We start from the raw sequence: 19,183 nt of genomic DNA on the forward strand, positions 1-19,183 counted from the left end.
GAGCATGGGCCCAGTGTCCCGGAGGAGCTGTGGAACCAGTGGTTTGCAGCTGTTCAGAAACCCCTGGGCCCAGCTGAGCTGAGCAGTCTGACCTAACTGTTCATTTGGCCTGGCATTGTGTGAAGGTTGGACTAGACAATTTTCAGAGAATCCTTCCAACCTGTATTACTATTATGGTCAGTGGATACTCAGTTTTATTGCTTGTCTAATTCCACACAATGTAATGAACACAGGAGAAGAACTTGTATTTTCAAAAACTTTGTACTTCCTCTTGGGAAGAGCTCAATTCTAGACCATGGCATTCTCACACACTTTATTTCTACCTGAGAAATGGAACAGCAACGCTGAGATGTGATTTACTTGGCAGGCTCACAGTGACTGTGATTAACAGGGATTTATTTTTGCTTGACACTTCTATTGTAATTGCTTCTCACAGGAGAAATATAAAATCTTAAAGGAAAAGAAATATTACAGGAGTGCCTTGGTGCACCTAACAGGCAGTTCTGTTTATAGTACAGCAAAGTGGGTGTTTGATTTAAAGTTTGAATACCAGGGAGACAACTGCTCATCTCTGTTTTCCTTTCATCTGTCCTGATGCCTTAGGTGTGAATGAGGTATTGGGTAACACAAGGAGAAGAAGCCTCAGGGAGTTATCAATAATGGTCCTCTCTTGGCAACAGAAATCTGGGAAAAAGGATGAAAAAACTTTTTTGAATGTATGATGAATTTGTGCAGGTATGCTGTGCCAAAGACACATTTCAATCTGCTCTGGAAGTAGATTTTCCTATCCCTTTCCCAGTCTTTTGGCTCTCAGTAGGTCAGTCAAAGGGAGAACAACATCACACCATTATCTTCTTGGTTAGGTTTTCACTTTTATGGGCAAGCCACAGAGAAAGTAGGATGGGACCAGTCTGTGTAGCACCTGTGTGCATGTGTCAGACATTGTCCAATGTTCAGTTTAGAGTATGGAATATAGAAAAGAATGCCTGAGGGCACATTTTGAGTAGTGCTGTGATCCATGCCCAGAATAGGTTGTCAGCCAACGCACATAATGGCAGCTGCTGCAGTAAATGGAGTTGCACATTTCTCATGTAGTGAGAAAAAATTTTCTCAGTAAAGCTTTAGTTTCTGTAGATGAATTGTTAATTCTATTTTCGCAGTTATCAGACTGTTGTAGGAACATCTCATTATACTAACCAGCAACAAAACTGGCTTTCTTATCTTCTTTTTGATTTTCATATAATTGCATCTTAAAAGTAGCCTCATTCTTGGCAGGAGGACCAAACACGTATACTTTTTTCTCCCAGTGGTTCAGACTTGGTCTTATACAACATTGCCAAAACAAGTCAGAAGGAAGTCAGTGCTGCAACAGCAGAGCTTTTCAGTACAAAAAGCCTTCTTCATGCTTCCCAGTTTGCCACACATTCCCAACCTCATTGCAGATTCTCCTGTTTTGTGGACTGTCTGATCCTGTGTATCAGCATCTTTGCTACCATAATCCAAAGGAGGCATGCAGTCTAAAATCTTTGCACTAGTCTGCCCACCTCCCAAGAGGTTTCAATACACCTTCATTCTGATCCATACCCCCTGACTTCAAGCGTGGCTTTCCCCACAGCTCCATTTGGAATGATACCCCCTCCCAGCAGCAGTCCCATGGCTGCTTGCTCCTGCACTGCTCCTGAGCCTCACCCCTGCACTCCTTGTCTTCCTGCTCTGCTCCCAGCGCTGCCTCTGTCGCTGCGGGTGGATTGATGAGTTTCATCCTGCCTCTGCTGGCTTGGATTGAGTGCTGCCATGCAAGCTGAGTGCACACAGCCCTGCCAGTGCCTTTCACTCCTGTCCTGCCATGTCTGTCTTACATAAGCCCTGGACCTCTCTCAGCAGAAAGTGCCAGTTTCACTGAAATGTGCCAGATGGCCTGTCGCTACTAGAGACTCATGAGCTAAACCAAGTTTAAACTGCTGTGTGTCTCTGTCTGAAGAAGCCAGCATGTGTCTTGGCAAGTGCCCATGGAGTTGTCCCAGAACACATCAGAATGTCACTTACTCAAAGAAAATGCATTTGGCTGGAGTATGGAAATCCCACGGTGTTGTGAAAGAGAGACTTTATTATTGAAAATGTTCCCTGATGATGTAGTTCAAAACAGTCAAGTTGTGCTGGAGAACTTTATACACCCATTGAGAAATTGGTTCCCTTAGGGCCATCCTGAGGGTGTTTGTTGCCTTTTCCCTTCAGAGGAAGTCAAGCACATCTCTCATCCAGATATAGCAGCCACAGGCCCACAGGAGAAAAAGTTCCTCATGTCCAGAGTTTGAAAGTCCCCTGTTCAGGTGAACTGTGCAAAAAAAAAAAGTTGTTGTGGCATGGGGAACAGGCCCAGGACTGGCAATGGTGGCAAGAGCCAGCACCCATCACCTTGCAGGGCCTGGGGAGCAGGCTGCAAGGCTGAGTGCTTGGCCAGAACATTCGCTTTCTTGATGCTTCTTTTCAGGTGTAGAACTTGCCTTGGTGCCTTACTATGGTCATTGGGACCAAAGCCTCCGTGAGCTGACTACCAGCAGATTTGGCTTCCCCAGGCTGTCTGTCCATCTGCTTGCATCACCTTAACACAGGGCTTTCACTTCAGGACTGAGACTGATACAGATTTCCCTCAGCATTTGGGTAGTTTTGTTCTAGGTATTCTGTCTTTTCTCGTAGTTCTGCTTTGAAAAATAGGACACTTGAAAAGTGGTACTGGCTCTGTTTCAGTTAGTAGATGTAGATAGTCCCAAATCTAAACCAACTTCAATCTTCTGCTAAGCATCAATTAGTCTATTTAGTTAAAACAAGCAAACAAAAGCCACTAACAAACAAAAAAAATTTCCAAAATTTAAATCAATATCCAAAGTAATGCTGTGTGTTTACAGATTTGTGAAGGATATAAAGAACATGCTCATGGTTCAAAATTGACATATGTTTATATGTGCATACTGTATAATTTTTTATGGTTTTCCACATTTCTAAAGAGCAGATGCTGCACAATAAATTCAACAGTTTAGCAGTTGCTTGGTGGAAACTGGCTTGCCAAATAAAAGTTGGTTGGGCATACAAATCCATTTATTTATCATAAAAAATCAATTGTTCTGAACAAGTTGCATTTAAACTAATTCAATACTAGGCTTCTTCATAACAATTTACATTTCCTTATTTTATGCATCTCTTCAAATTGCACGCAGTGGAAATGTAATCCCTCCATCCCTCAATAAGAAGTCTAGTATTTCAAAGCTGCCCTGAATAACAGCATTAGACATGTCAGCAATTACATGAGTAGCGCATGTCTTGCAATTACTTTTTTTCCAGTAGCTTTCTCTTAAGCTTTCTACGTGCATGTCAGGAGACAAATTAACCCAGTTAAGGAGTCAAACTCTTATGCTGTGCTCATCCTCAGCTCCCTCCTCCCTCCCTTTTGCTCCTTAGCTGCATCCAGCTTCCTACCTTTCAAATGGTGAGAAGGATGAGGGAGGAGAAGATGAAAATCAGTTCCCAGAAGTGTAGCAATTTTGTGCCTGTTGTAAAGATGCAAAGCAACACCTTGTGTAGCAAAAGTTTAAAGGATTTGATTTCAGAGGACAAGGGGGATAATAGATTAATCAAATAGGACATGGTCATCAAAGAAATAAGAGAAAGCAATCAGAATAGATGTTTTAAACAATAGATATTCAATATATCTCTCTGTGCATCTTCACATGCGTAGACCTAAATACATGTAATAGGGTGCAAGTTTTGTTAAGAATAAGCCCAAGAGTGGTTAAGTGTTGCATGCTAGAAATAACCAAGGACAGGTTTATGCATTTATAGGCGCTGTGCAGAGTGAGGACGGCTGGTGTTTGTGTATCACTGCCCTCTGCTGCAGCCAAGCTACTGTTCAGCTCACATCATGCAGCTGCTCACCTTCCTCACAAGTACTGTGTCTGTGTTGTGCTTTCCCAGCTCAGGGGGAGTGCATGTGGTGCATTTTGTGTCCTGCTTGTTCCACAGCAGTGGTCCTTCTGTGCTGTGTGGCATAAACCTAGCCCAAATATTGGGGTATATGTGACTAGACAGCTACTGTGGGCTTGGAGAAGAAGGATGGTTTTCATAGCTGGCTGTTCCATGTGTGTCATTCATAATTCTTCATCCTCTTCAGGACTGCTCATCTCCAAAAGAGCATGCTTTTACATCACATGAAACTTATATATCCCATAAAAATGCATACATGCACTGTGGGATAAACCAGAAATTATTAAATAAAATTAACCATCACTTAAAATTACCAAAATTGGACACTCTTCATGACTATGTTGTTTCATATGGTAGCACTTGAAAGTAGCTGTACCTGAGATGAAAAATATTGGAGGAAGTGCACATCACAGCAGGGGGTGCGTTAAAATTTGGCTTAGGCCACTGAAACAAAACCTGTCCTGAGGCTTTAGTATTATTTCAGTCAATAAAAAGGTTTCTTAAATGCTAAAGCCCAGACTATTATGAGAAATTTAACTTCTGTACATTAGTATTGTGAAGGTCCTTTCTGGTCATGCTTGTCCTTGCTGTATTTGAACCTCTGCATCTGTCAAGTGCAGCTATGATAAATCAGAGATTTAAATAATTATGCTGCATGGATATTCCTGTGGCCAAGGAAACTACAATGAAAAATCACCCAAATCACCAAATAATCTAGCTTTATCTTTCTGTAGTGACTTGTCTGCTTTTTCTGGATATCAGAGATGATGTCAGAAAGAAAAGTAAACCCAAGACAACCTTCCAGTCATGTGGGCAGAAATTTGAGCAAAAAATTACAATTTTTCTTATTTATGAACATGATTACAAAAATTGCTGGACTGGAAAGCAACAAATGAGAGCTATGAGTCTGGAACAAAGCAAATATATTAAAAATTGCCTAGTATTTTTTCTCTACCAATTTCCTTTTTGCTGAAGGACTTTGCAGTCTTTCAGTTGAGACTAAAAGCTGGAATAGAGACAGATTGCATGACAAATTACCTGTTGAATTCTAGTGTTTAGATGAATTGGTAATTCAGCTACAATAACAAAAAATATTAGATATTAAGAAGAGTCTTGTTGCTGACTAGAGTTTTATTCTGAAACACAGCATTTAGCTGATGGAATATTCTGGCTAATGAATAAAGCATTAAAAAGAAAAGTACACCATATTTCAATGCCTGTAGAAATACATAGGGATGAATGATTAATGCTTTTCTGCATTCATCTCATCTTCAAAAGCACAGCTTTATTACAGAAGGTTGTTTCCAGATCTGAATGGCACAGCAAAAGATCAGAGATTAATTATAAGAACTGTGTGGCTTTGTTTTTTGGATGGGAGTGTTGAGCAGGCTGCACTCAAGCTGTAATACTTCACCTCTCCTGTCTTCATAGCAACTTGGGAGTTGTGTGGTGAAGGATCTACCAACATAATTTTGTTTTTTCACACCTCTTGCTTTGTTCCTGCCCTTCCTCCAGCATTCCTGTGGGCTGCAAAGCATCAGATTCACAGCAGAGCAGCTTTACTCCTGCTGTGCCCGAGAAGCCACATCCTCCCTGAGGAGCATGTGGGCCCTGACCTTCTACAAGCCATTTTTACTTTGAGGTAGTGTAAAAGCAACAATATATGAAAGCACAATGATAATCAATAGCAATGAGAAGGCACAAATCTTTGAGTGTGGATTGACCATTACTTTGAATCTGTTGCTTTAATTCAATTACTTGACCATTACTTTCAATCTGTTGCCATTCCAACCATTAGAAAAATAACCAACTCATATTATTGGGTGAATACATCTGCCTCTTTATTCCATGCATAGATTCTCTTCATTGTTATCTAGCATTCTTTGGCTTTTTTAAGTCAATGTAATTTTTAGGGTATAATTTATTGGACAAATTCTAACTTGCATTTTAATTGAAGTTTATTTTGCAAAAAAAGTCCGAGAGTTTCTTCAAGGATTTAAATTTCCTGACTTTAATCAGTGTGTTGTTTTAAAGAAATGCAGAAGTTAGCTTCAATAACTGTAAATTCAGGCTCATAAATAACTTCTACATGTTAGGTTTGATGGGTTAGTATTGTATGTTTGATATATCTCAGTTACAACATTGAAGTTACTATTAATGTAACTCTTGGGGGTGAGGTGAAAAGGAAGGGTTGGCTTTCCTTTTTTGCTTTAAATAATATAAAGAATTACATAGACCACCAGTTTATTTTTACTACCATAAATAGCCAGAAATCACTGTTACTGAAAGCTGCACTGGGCAGTGAGAATACATCTCCACAAAAGGCTGTAGGCAAAGGAGGTTGGCATGGTTCTAGATTGGACAAACTGTAGGTCCTGGTTAGTGTGAATCCCTGAATGGTCCATGAACACCGTGTTTTAGTCTACCAGTTCCAGCACAAATACACAGCTCTTTGGTCTTTCATGTATTTGCACCTGAAAGTGCCATAGATTTGGTTTTAGAACCTTCTATAAGAAAATGCAAAGAGGACAACAAAAAGCTATCAGGCTTTCCATGCATATCCATTGCTATAAATATATACATTTGCATGTTTTCTTTGACTTTTTTTTTTTTTCCTGAGTGGATAAATCTCTCAAAACTGCATGCTGTCTTCCCATGGATTTGTTTTGAGTATGGTGTGAACTGATGAGCTTGGATATTTTTGATGTATGATTCACTACCACATGCAGAGAAGAAAATTGTATTTTTGTCCTGCAGAGCAATAAAACTAAGCAATTAGGTCTTCGTTCACTTAATTCCTGTTTGGTGGCTGGGTGCTTTCCCAGAAGAGAGTCTCAGGATTCAGCTCTTGCAAGGTCCCTTGCACTGTAAGAATTTTCTCCATGTAGATAACTCTACAGTATGACCAGGACTGCAGACTAACTCTTACCTAGGAATGAATAATAAAACTGACAGGAAACTTTGTGAAGTTGATAATGTAACATGCTAAGTATACTCAGAGGCAAAAAAATAGCATAGACTGATGAGAACAGTAACTCGTGTTTCTAGCAGTGGAAGGTTTTACATCCAATTATTGTAGGCTGTTGTGTGATATTGCATAGAAATTCTGTTATTTTTGAAACTATTTTATTGTGGATAGGATGGTCTCAGTGTTTTTATTGTTTATTTTGTTTGCTTGTAAACTCAGTTGCTTGCTGGCTGATACCAAAATGGTTGTCAAAATCACTGTGTGAATAATTTCTGATGAGTTTTCCTTTAATGATATTTTACTTTTGCCCTAACTATTCAGTAAGTTTCATTCCTATTTCCTGAATAAGTTAGGCTGATGGGAAAGCACACTTATAAACGAATGAGATCTGCCAAATGTCCAGTGTTTTGTTGAATGCTGTCTATGTTTTTTCTCTTATTAGAGAGACAGTGACAGGTGTGCTAAGGAAGCAGTAGTAGCCATAGAAAATAAAGGTTACTATGTTCTGATAAAATTTTGATCACAAGGCTATCATTACTGATGCTAATGAATTGGACTGTGGCATATTCATCAAAGCTTATTTATTTTGTCAAGCATTAAAACCCCAGAATCTGAAGACTAGATCTTTTAAAATATGATTTATAATTTTGCACTGTAGCATGTCATGTTCATCTTTTACGTGTCATTGCTACATGGGCAGTACATTAGAATTTGGTTTTGTGTTTGTTTGTTTTTTTCAGTAGGAAGAGTTGATTTTAGAGCTCCAAAGTGCGTTAGGTCTTTGACACTCCAGCTTCTTGTTCCCCAGTCTGTCCACACATTCAGGGTTGCCCCATCTTGGATGCAGAATCCAGCACTTGTCTTTGTTAAAACTTCATCCAACTGGTGATTGCCCAGCCCTGTGATTTGTCCTGGTCTCTCTCCAGGATCTCTCTGTCTTCAAGGGAGTCAGTAGCTCCTCCCAGTTTAATATCATCAGCAAGCTTACTCAGTATGCCTTCAAGTCCTGAATCCAAGTAGTTTTTGAAGATGTTGACAAGAATTGGCCATAAAACAGAGCCCTGGGGAGTCCGACTAGTGACCAGTCACCAGTCTAATGTCACCCCATCTACTATCACCCTTCACACCCCACCCATGATCCAGCTGCTCACCCATCACTTGATGTGTTTATCCTGCTGGGAATTTTATCCAGAAGGATCCTGTGAGAGGCACTATCAAAAGCTTTACTGAAATCATAAAATTACATCAACTGCTTTCCTTTGATCAACTAGGTGGGTTACCTTGTTATCAAATTATTGCTGTTGACAAGCAACAGATCAAGGAAGGCATCTTTCCTAGTCGTCACCCTTAGTACCTGTATCATGAAATTATCATCCAGGTGTTCTGGGGATCTTTTGGGTCTGTTTGTGCCAGCTGTGGGGTATTCCTATAGTATGTTAGCATGTCTGGGCACCATCTCTGTCAATGACTTCCTGCTCATTTGCTCCCTGCTCAGCCCATTAGGCTGATGTGCCTGAGGCAGAGATGATACTGTAGGCAGCAGCATAGAGGGAGAGCACCCCTCTCACAGCTCAGGAATCCCCATGGCTGGGTGCTGGCCCAAAGCAGGTCAGGTGGGAATAGACATGAAGCCTTGAGCTCCCTCCTCTCTGTGCTGGGGAAAGTCCTCTGGCAGCCTTGATGCCTTCCTGAGGCTCTTAGCATCATTATTCTGTAGTACTGCTCTACCCTCCCCATTCCTGGCAAATTTGTAAGGGTTGTGACGTTAAAGTTGGGGAAGAGTGGGGAGAGATCAGAACAGTATCTAATCCAATCATGGGAATAAAGATCAAGAATGTACCTCTTGCAGCCTCTCTACTGTAGTCAGCCTGCTTCTGGAGCCCTGTGCAAGTTAGATTTGAGCATAACTTCTAATTAGGTATCTGGGTCATGTTTGACATGCTCTTGGTTCGGCATTGACGTTTCTGTGCTCCTACTTAGCTCTAAATTTGCCAGCTGTTTTCCTTAAATAATTCTACTTTCCACTAAAGGATTGTGTATCTTATGTAATTACACCCACAGTAGTGTGAGGCCAGTCATAGGGACACAAAGGTAGAAATAGCTCAGCATTTTACACCTGCCTTGGCATTCCTTAATGGAATCATTAAAATTTGGATTCCCATCTCTGCTGTGACAAGCTTCTTTAGCTCTGCTGAGCTCTCATTCATAACATCTAGACTTTGTTAGTTTAGGTGCAGCTCTGGAAACAGCTGTCCTCTGTTCCACTGAGTCCTCTAGGCCTTGCCTGTCAATCCAGAAATGTCAAGATTAAATTCCTTTTCATTACTTCTTTTCAGCAGTCAAAGGATTTGTTACCAGTCTGGATAGATTCAGGGATGAGTTGCATGAATTTTCTTGAAATAGTCTCAGGCCATGAAGCATTTTCTGAAACAGGGAGTCACATTATGTGAGCTAAACTAGCCATGGCACTTTAGGTGGAGATTGTGAGAGCGCTGGAAAAGTTATGCTGGGGTGTAGAGTACCAGACCAGGAAAAAACTTTGCATGTGCAGTGACATGCTGGAGATTTGTCATTCTGAGACTACTGTTGTTAAAGCAGGGTTCATTACATTAGGGCCCATGCTGTTGAAAGAAGGTTTCAAAAAAAGATGTCTCATTTTGTCAATACTCACTCCTCTTTTCTGGGATTTCTGGGCTATTCTGTTCCTAGAAAAGGCAATGCCCATTTTAGGGACAGTTTATTTGAGAATTGCATCTGCATATTGCGGTAGGTGCAACTACTACTATCCCATTTTTATTCTCTTTTAAAATTAAGAAATCCTGATGTTGCTCCTCCTAATTCACCCTTTAGTTCCTGTCTGTACTTTTTGTGTGTGGTACCTTCCACCATTGGCCTTGCTCACTGTGGTTTCTTCAAGCCCACCTCTGAAAGGAGCCTACAAGAAGGATGGAGAGGGACTTTTTACAAAAGTATGTTGTGGTACGACAAGAGGGAATGGCTCAAACTAAACAGAGTAGGTTTGAATTAGATATTAGGAAAAAAATTCTTTACTGTGAGGGTGGTGAGGCACTGGAACAGTTTTCTTGCAGAAGCTGTGGATGCCCCGTCCCTGGAGGTGTTCAAGTATAGGTTGGATAAGGCTCTGAGCAGCCTGGTCTGGTGAAGGGTATCCCTGGAATTTGATTTTTAAGGTCCCTTTCCAACCCAAGCCACTCAATGAAAATAGTCCACATTTCTCAGGGATTAAAGCCAACATGCTGCAATGTGTGGCAAAACAGCACACAGGAAGGGGAGCTCGGGGGGGTGTGTGAGGAGAGGTTGAAAAGCCGTCACACCTTGATTGTGATGGCCATCTGTGATTGCATATTTTCATTTTTGGGTAAGAGTGATTGTTTATGGGGAGCTGTAGGCTTGCCCTGCAGAACAGGAGGGTGTCCTTTGCAGATGGTACTCAGAGATGTGGATTAATATGCTGCCACAGTGAGAGGTAAAACCTGCAGATGCTTTGTGCCATGTCTGCATGGGCCCATGGAGCCACCTTGCTGGCTTTGCTAAATTAAAGGAAGGTAGCATCTGCTCTTCAGCTGTGTCACTTGGCAGTACCTGATCAGCTTGACTGAGTCTCTGAGCCTGTTCCTGCCTGTGTCACTTACAGTTCATCCTGTCTTGTTCTGTTGCATAGCAAACTTTATTTCTGGAGAAGTATTCTGGAATTCCACTATCCTAATGAAATACTATATAGACTCAAACAGTAGCATGAATGGCAGCTGCATTTTGTTTTGTTACATAAACTTACCCCTATTTTTATTCTTGAACTTTGTATGTTAAGCTTTTGGTGATGAAAATGGTAATGTCATATATGTTTTGGGGGCATAGGATAATTTATAACCTACTCTCTGTAAATAATCAGAGGTGCCAGGTAGTAGTGATGATAATGTGCAATACCATGTTTGAATGAGAACATGCTGAAGGGCCTTTGGCATCCAGAGGGGTTGCACTGTATCTGTTTAGGGAATTTGCTGCAAGTGCTCCATTTTGAGGTGGGTTTCTACAGAACAGTTGTGAGCAAGACTCTGAAGAACCCCTGCTGGTGTTGGGATACAAGTTTTCAAGGGGTAGCTTCAAGCGAAGCCAGGCTACAATGGATATCCATACATGCAGCTGCACTTGGAACCCTTGTGGTGACAACTGTATCTTTGCAAGTTCCCTGTAGGTGCTGGGAGGGACAGAAAATAGGGCATGTCCTTTTCAGGCGTGTTCCTTTTCTCCTGCTTCTGCTTTTTTTTCCTCATACCGTGCAGCTGCTGAAGGGACCAGTCTCACCTACTGAGATGTGAGTGTAAGATTTCTCTGAAGTGATGCTCTTGGCTAACATGGGGCAAGTTGGCAGATGGGAGCTGCAAAAGGCAGGCTCTAATGGGTAAAGTAAGAATGCCCACTTTGTGTCAAACCAGTGGCCACCAGCAACCTCTGGTGATGGATCCTGTAGTGGATATCTAGGGTAGTATATAAGGGAAAAGGCAATGTTTAGCAATATTGTGGAGGCATGTTGCTCATCTCCAGCTGTCTGGACTGAGAGGGACATGGTGGGGGTCATAGTCAGATATTTTGCCATTCCACACTGATTTGATTGTGTTTACATTTTTCAGATATGTGGAATAAATGGTTTTACCTCACAGTAGAGGGGGAAATAAAGCCTTATAGGAAGTAGTTTGGAATATGACTAAATATTTTCAGTGTTTTACATTGACATACGTAAAATCCTGCAAATGTACACGTAATGTACTTTGTAGCTTGTGTGTGACAGACACAAAGCTGCACTGTCATAGACATGGATTTTGGTGTTTGACTGGAAGCATTTTCAGGTTAACATGTAGATGTGTAAAACAGTTCTTCACTCCTTTCCTGACTAATACAGACTAAGAGTTGGACTAGATGAACATTGTAGATCCCTTTGAAATGGAATATTCTGTTGTATTCTAGTCAAGAAACCATCCCAGTCAGTTAGCTGGAGAGACTGGCTGACAACATGCTTTTGTGGTGCTAGTGCTATGGAGAACCAACTGCTCTGTGCAGAAAGATCCTGCACTGATTGCCTTCAGCACCCAGGACATCTCACCCGTACTGTCTCAGTAGGCTTGAAGGTTTCATCTTTCTCTGCAGTTCAGGGAAATTAGTCAGCCTTCCTTATCCCATCACATCCCACCTGAACACGCTCAACCTGTTACTACCCTTGTTTGCCACTTGACATCACTCCTGTTTTCTTATCCTGAGCTGTGCTTAAGTCACATGGGTGGCTTTAACCTTTTATGCTTGTTTAGGATCATGATGAATGGGTGGTATTTTGATACAGAACTTGTTATGTTTGGCTTTTGGGTTTTTTTTTTAAATTATTTTGGATTTATAGATACAGCGAGATATAGCTACATCTATATACATATATATTGGAATATACAAAAAATTTTAAAAATCCACCAAGTGTGTGGTTTACAGTTAATCAAATACATGCCTTGCAGAATGTTTTGTTCCTTTAATGTTGCATTACTGAGTACTTTCATTAAAGAAATTACCCACTTACCCTTAAGGGATTGTTTTGATGTGTAGCACTGGTCATTTGAAAAGAAATTTCTGCAGTATTGGAAGACTGATATGAATTAGATAGCTCTTTATTTTACTGTGTCTGAGCTAAAATGTTAAATGTTCCTGCATTGTGGATGGGTTTGTTTTATGGTTTTTTGTTGTTGTTGTTTTTTTGGGGGGGGGTTGGTTTTTTTTTTTAATGTATAATTTTACATGTGAAAGCATAACTAAAGAAAAAAATGTGCCCAGGTTTTCCTATAAATCTTAAATTGTTTTGGAAAGTTTTGACTGCTGAATTGTAAGGCAAAAAAACCCCCAATCTGGTGAATTATAGAATTTATTCTGGGCCTATATTCCAGCTCAAGAAAGAGATGAATGCTTGAAACCAAGCTCAGGCTCCTCCAATATCTGTGTGGCTAGGTGAAACACTTGAAGTGCCCTTGAAATAAGCCTGGCATTAAAAAATGGATCTAACATTATGCCAATACATCTTGTCGAAAGCTGGTTAGATGTAGGCTCCTGAGAGCTTTTCAGTTTTGAAAATGGAACAAAAGGCTCTAAAGTAATTTCTGAAACTTGTGTCCAGTATATTTTTTAAAAATTCAGAAAGGTTGTCCGTAGGACATCTTTTGTTGTGCTGGTCTTTTGTCTGGGGCTGACATCCTTTGTAGTTAAGAGATGTAACAAATCTGTCTGGGGTAGTTCTCAAAACCACCAATGGTTATTAGCCTGCCATGACCCGGTTTTAATCTGAGGCAGTGTCCATGTCTTTCTGTATTCAGGGAGGCAAAGGGGTGCAAACAACTAGAGAGAAGAAAAGGAGAAACAGGCCAGGAAGTGCATTTGTTTTACTTTCAGAATTACTACTTTAGAATACCAAATTACAAACAGCATAGAAATACCCAACAATTTAGCTGGGAGCATAAAAGGAGCATTCTATACCAGCATAAACATATAATTGCTTCAAAATAGGTTTAAGACAAAAATGTGCATTTAATAACCAGATGATAAAATTGATGAAATCTTAATGGAAAAAAAAATCAGTTGAATCTAAGTTAGCTGAAGACTTACTTATCTGCATTCCTGATAGCCACTGATTATACATCCTGCTAAAAGGATAAAAGCCCCTTTTTTTTTTTTCTACAGATCAACTTTCTTGCATTATTTTAATACCGAGAAAGCAATCAAGCCCCATCCACATGTGGCTGTTTTCATTGGCATGTGCTTTGGCAGAGGTTGTTGTGAGTTTGTATGGAGCTCTCAGTCTGCACAGGGAGGGATTCACTAATGGTCAAACTGGGCTGCATTTAGAAGTAGTTATTTTCTTCCATAATACCAGAACTGAGTTAAGATGCTGCTGCCCAGCCATGACAGCTTGGTGTGGTGAGAGGTCATAGCATTTCCTGGGCTAAGGAGGCAGCTCTGGTGCTACAGAGAGGCTAGACAGGGTCACACCAAAGGCACCAACTTCTGACCCTGTATGAAAAGCCTCAGAAGTGAAAGAGTTGAAAAAGTGATTAGCAGCTAGAGGTGCCTCCTGTGGTACCCACTTCCCCATTCTGGATTGCTGGCCCTCATGGCAGTCTGGCAGTGCAGACACTCTTTCTCCTGCAGCCAGAGATCCAGGTGATCTAGAAGCTCCTGTACTGGGGACTCCTGCAGAGTGGGAACCCCACTTGAATCACTCATGTGCCACATGGCCCAAAAGGTGCTAGCTGACCATCTCTCCCCATAGTGCTTCAGGTGGGAATTGCCAACGATTGTCTAGTTCTTGACCATCTGCAAATGCTTGAAAATTTTTCTTCTTCTTGTTGCCCATGGTAAACCTGCTGTATGTTCTTCTGCTCTGCTTCCACGACTTGATTTCATATCCTGAATCACTTTCTTTTCACACTTAATCTGAAGTGGTAGTGAAATAAACACATCCTTTCCATTTTGTGTTTTCATTTCAAATAATGGAAAAATCTGCACTCCCTTATAGAATCATAGAATTTAGGTTGTAAAAGACCTTTCAGACTATTAAGTCCAGCTGGAAATGCTGATTGTATCTTATACTTTTGGATACTGGAAGGGTGTGTTGAAGGATGAGGATAAGTCATTGCCGTGAGAGAAGTTTCTTTAAGAAGTAGGTCAATAATTTGTCATGCTGTACTGCACTTAATAATAAGGCTGTCATCTCCACATCTGTGACATGACTCTCTATGTGTTTTCAAGGACACCCTCATGACTTTAGGAAGCAAATATAATCTCTTGTTATAACCTCTTCTCTCACTAGACCAGCTCCTGGCAGCAAATTGTTGGTTCAGCCTTAGTCTGGCAGCCTTTGCTTGCGTGTTGCTGCAAGTGTGGTCAGAGCAATGAAGGGGAGCTGTTAAATGATTGGATCCTTGGTTTTAAATTTGCATCACGTTGTTGTAATCTGATCATGTTTACACAAGACAGTCTGTGAGTAAGCTGGTGACAGAATGTAAATACTGCTCTTTCAATTTGTTCTCTCAAGTTGGAAACAATATTCTGAGTTACCTGCCTTGGGACCTACTGTAGTTTGCTCTGAGAATAGTGTTAGCAAAATTTGCACAGCACTGACAGGTTTCAGTCTGTGAAAATAAAACCAGAAATGAGCCTTTACAGAGCAGGGATTCTGCACAGGAGAGTAGGACTGAGGAAACTTTATTGGCAGGAATTGGTTTTAATGTTCAACACTATGAAGTTCTAAGTCATTTTATGTTTTCACAGTGTTAGGTAAACATCAATTCATTAATTTTTTACAAGCTCTCCTGAAAGACTTTACACTTCCTTCAGCCATGTATTTGTCTTTCAGGAACATTATATGTGGTCTTTCCCAAGCCATACAGGAATGTACCAGAATGGAAGTTTGGATATCCCTGATGAAGTTCAAGTACATCCAGTAGCAGAAAGAACTTTGCCATTTTTATGTTTCACATTCAGGTATATGTATGGACTATTACAGAATTCAGTGGAAAGCATGTGCACATATCTTAGATTAGCATTTGACCACTTAGATTTTGTAAGCAAAATTTATTTTTGCATACCTGTCATTGTTTTCAACATCAATGTTCTTATTCCTTGGGCCTGTTTTTTACAGACTTATCCTCTTGCTTCTTACATATTTTTGCATTGACTTCCACTACTCTTTTTCCCTTCTAACTTGTCTCTGTACATATTAGCAGCATAAGCTAATGGAGTGTGAACAGGCTAAGAAGTTTATTTCAGAATAAATCACTATGTTGGACAGAATCTCCTGAGCTTGTGAGATAGCATGGTGTATAAAGTGACCTGACATGCTTTCAACTGGCTTCATTGGAGTTGTGTCAGTGCCCTTAGCAGTGCAATTGGTACAATACCCAAAATGCTGGACACAGCAAGGGCAGGAGCAGGCACAGCCAGCCCTGCTGGGGCAGCATGATTGCAGCTGTCTGAGGAAACTTGGCAGTTTTTAACCAAGGAACCAACTCTTTTAACCAAGAGTTATTCTACACATGTTACTGTGTGGAGAAGGAGGAAAGACAGTTCTTTTCCAGTATAACTCTGGGTTTCAAACTTAGTAATTTTATGTTTTCATAGAAAAATATACCACTTGGGATGTCTTTGCTATGTCAGAGTTATTTTGACCTGTAATTTTTTATATGGCCTTTGGAAGAGTATTTTGTACTGAGATCAATGTAAAGGTGCATATTCACTATTCTTCCACTTAATCTGGTGTCACTGAGTTACCTTGCTTTTTGTACAGTGGGGTTTCTGGTCCCAAATCCTCCAAAAATAATTTTCATGCTTGTTCTTGCAGAGGGGACCATACAATGAACAATCCAGCAATTATTGTGTTCCTGAGGAGGGACTATATGAGTATACAAAGCCATGGATTCCTGTACTTTTATCTAAGTTTTAGTGCCTGCTTCTATGTGACAAAACATTTTGTTAGACAGAAATGACTTCTTCATAATTTTTCCCCTCAGTTTAACATGATCTCTTTTTGGATCTGACTTCCTTTACTTGTTTTTATTGCATTGCTTTGCATGAAAAATTTGCTGTAATACTTCCAAAATTTATTTTTCTTCTTCAAAACTTTTGTTCCTCAATACATTCTGTACCTTTTGCTGCTTACATTTCCTCTCTCTTGATTCAATTTAATTCATAAGGTCATAGCTTTAACCCTTTTGGGTGGTTAACCTGTTTTAGATGTTTTATTTTTGTCTGGGAGAACAAAAGAAGTTCAGGTTACAGATGTTCAGCCATATGGGTTTTCTTCTTGGGTGCAGACTTTGTCTTTGCCTCCCCAGTGCAACATAATTGAATATGTTTATAAAAGACAAGGTCTATAGTGCAGTAAAGTGCTCAGCATTCCCACTATGTCCTGCAAATATTTCCATGTGTACCTGACTTTGTTCTGGGAGCAGGCCAGCGAGCTGGCTGTGCTGGGACAGGCGACTGCTTGGCACCTGTCCCAGGCCAACGGTGCAGTGATCCAAGTGCTGTGTCTGCTTTGTTCTCATCTTTCTCCGGGACTTGATGCAAGATGCTCCTGACTTGTGTAGGAAAAATAGGACATTGCACATCTGAATGTGTTCCTCCTGAGCACATGGTCCTAGGGTGAAAGTAAAAAATCAGCAGAAGATAAGCAATGTATTCCCCTGCTCTGCCTTTGCATGCCTGTCAGATACAACCTGATGGTGTGACCTGTTGGATTTTACTGTCTTATTGCATTTCTGTGTCTTGATTGCCTGGAGCCTTTTCCTCTCACTTCTCTTCCTTGTGAGTGAATTCAGTGCACACGGCGTCTTCTCTCTCTGCCGTGTGTCTCCCGGGGTGTGGAGAGGACAGGACAGTCCCCGCTCCTTTCCCGGAGTCTGTGTTTGCCCTCTTACCTCCGAAATGAGTCACACCTGAACACCATGAGCGGCACTTAGAACAGCGGGGCGCTCTCCCGTCCGGTGTTCCAGCGGCCTCGCTTCCCATTCCGTGGTTAACACCGCCGCCTCCCTCCCGTTCCCGGGGCAGCACCGCCGCCTCCCGGCCGCGGCCCGGCCCCGCGGCTGCCGTGGAGCGGGATGCGGGGCGTGCTGCGAGGAGGAGGGATGATGCACAAGAGGTGAAACGAGCGACATGCATTTTAAATGAGAAGGTGGTCTGAAGTGAGAATGATCGGAAAGCATCGGAAGAATGTTTGTAATACCAAGAAAGGTTTGTTCTCCTCGCAATGAGCGTTGATTTGCTGTAACATCCAGGCGGTGCGGTCCGGGCTCCGTGGCCGGTGTTCGAAAGCAGCTCTCCAGCAGCTGTGCCCGTAGCCCGCCCCCTCAGGCCGGGCCCCCGCCGCCCCTCAGGCCGGGCCCCCGCCGCCCCTCAGGCCGGGCCCGCCGCCCCGCGGTCGCCATGGCACTCGGGCGCGCGGCCGGCGCCGTCCGTGCCGGCGCAGCGCCCCCTGGCGCGGCCGGGCGGCATGGCGGCTCAAACCTGAGGCGGCCGCCAGGGAGGTGTGTTTGCTTCTACTTTATTTTACATTTAAATGTTCACAGGAAGATTTATTTTTTTTTCCTAGAGTATTTACATTGTTCTAGTTTCTACAGTCACTCGTGAAACTACTCTCTGAAAGTATTTTGAGAGTTCTCTCCCAGAACGTCTGATTAATGAAAATACTTAACAAGACCTTACAGAACACAGCCTAAGAAAAAGCTTTAGCTTTACATAGACAAGATTTTGAGCTTTACTCTTTGGAAACTAAAAACAGCTTGCACGTGTTCTGCTGCACTGCAAGGCTGTTGTGTGCAAACCTGCCCAGGCAAACCGCTGAGGAACACCGTGAGGTCCGAGGCTGTTCCTGCCACACTCACCAGGACACGGCTGAGTTCGGCGTGCTCAGAGCAGCGATGTGCCCAGGGATATATTTCTAGAGAGCCAAACCAGACTGGGTTTGTCAAGAGTCTGTGGGGGTGATAAAACACCTGATGCTCGTGAGGTTCCCAGAAAGAAGCGAGTGCAGCTGCTGGCTCTCAGAGCAGGCACTGTGGGGTGGCAGCAGGAAAGCAGCAGCACTGTCAGGTGTGTCCCGCTGCTGGCAGGTGTTGCACCAGAAAGCTCTCCAAAACAGCAGAGCTGCTCTGATCAAGGCTGATCCAGGCTTTATGAAGGCTGCACTTTGCGCTTGGGTAGCAACCAAATACACAGCTGTGCCCATCCTGCTTTCAGAACCTGTTGCTATCAGAAATCATTGCTGCTTTGGAGTTGCCCGTCAACTTTTCCAACTCCGAAGCCATGATTGCATCGAAAGGAGTTAAATAAAATGTTGGTCTTCAAATTCTTGGTGAGAAAGAAAAAAAGAAGGAAAATATTTTGCTACATTCTCTGTATCGTAGAATGAAAACAAAAATGCTTTCTGAACTTTGTAGGCAGATAAGATACATGGTGTTTTGACATTAGATTCAATTATTTAAACTGAATGGTGGTAGTTCAGTGCAGCTTTCAGCTTTTTAAAATGCTTCTTACTTTCAGAGGTTATTTAGTAAAATAAACTTGAATGGTGTATTAGACAGGAAATATAATTTTTTAATACAGATTTAAAAGAAATGGTGATTGTTCTGTTTACTGTTTGTTATGCATATCCTTGGGAAATCAGTCAAATATAAGAAAGAACAAATAATT

At 41.6% G+C, this 19,183-nt stretch overlaps 1 protein-coding gene and 1 long non-coding RNA gene across 12 annotated transcripts in view; one reads left to right on the forward strand and one right to left on the reverse strand.

The window, feature by feature from the left end:
- The window catches only part of RGS6 (regulator of G protein signaling 6), a 260,910-nt gene that overhangs the window by 159,148 nt on the left and 82,579 nt on the right, over window positions 1-19,183 (forward strand). The window contains exon 1 of one of the 11 annotated variants that reach the window (XM_064424445.1): window positions 17,528-17,725. The exons of the other annotated variants lie outside the window; for them this stretch is intronic. Within the exon in view, the coding sequence (XP_064280515.1) occupies window positions 17,659-17,725 (67 nt within the window). The 5' untranslated portion in view covers window positions 17,528-17,658. Of the gene's footprint in view, window positions 1-17,527; window positions 17,726-19,183 lie in introns of those variants that run through there. 11 annotated transcript variants of the gene reach the window in all.
- Window positions 13,357-17,346, reverse strand: LOC135303115 (uncharacterized). Its single transcript, XR_010364643.1, has 2 exons — window positions 17,209-17,346; window positions 13,357-17,129 (listed from the first exon to the last, which is right to left on the reverse strand). It is a non-coding gene; the product is annotated as an uncharacterized LOC135303115 (long non-coding RNA).

This window comes from Passer domesticus, chromosome 6 (assembly GCF_036417665.1).
Source record: "Passer domesticus isolate bPasDom1 chromosome 6, bPasDom1.hap1, whole genome shotgun sequence".
Taxonomy (NCBI): domain Eukaryota; kingdom Metazoa; phylum Chordata; class Aves; order Passeriformes; family Passeridae; genus Passer; species Passer domesticus.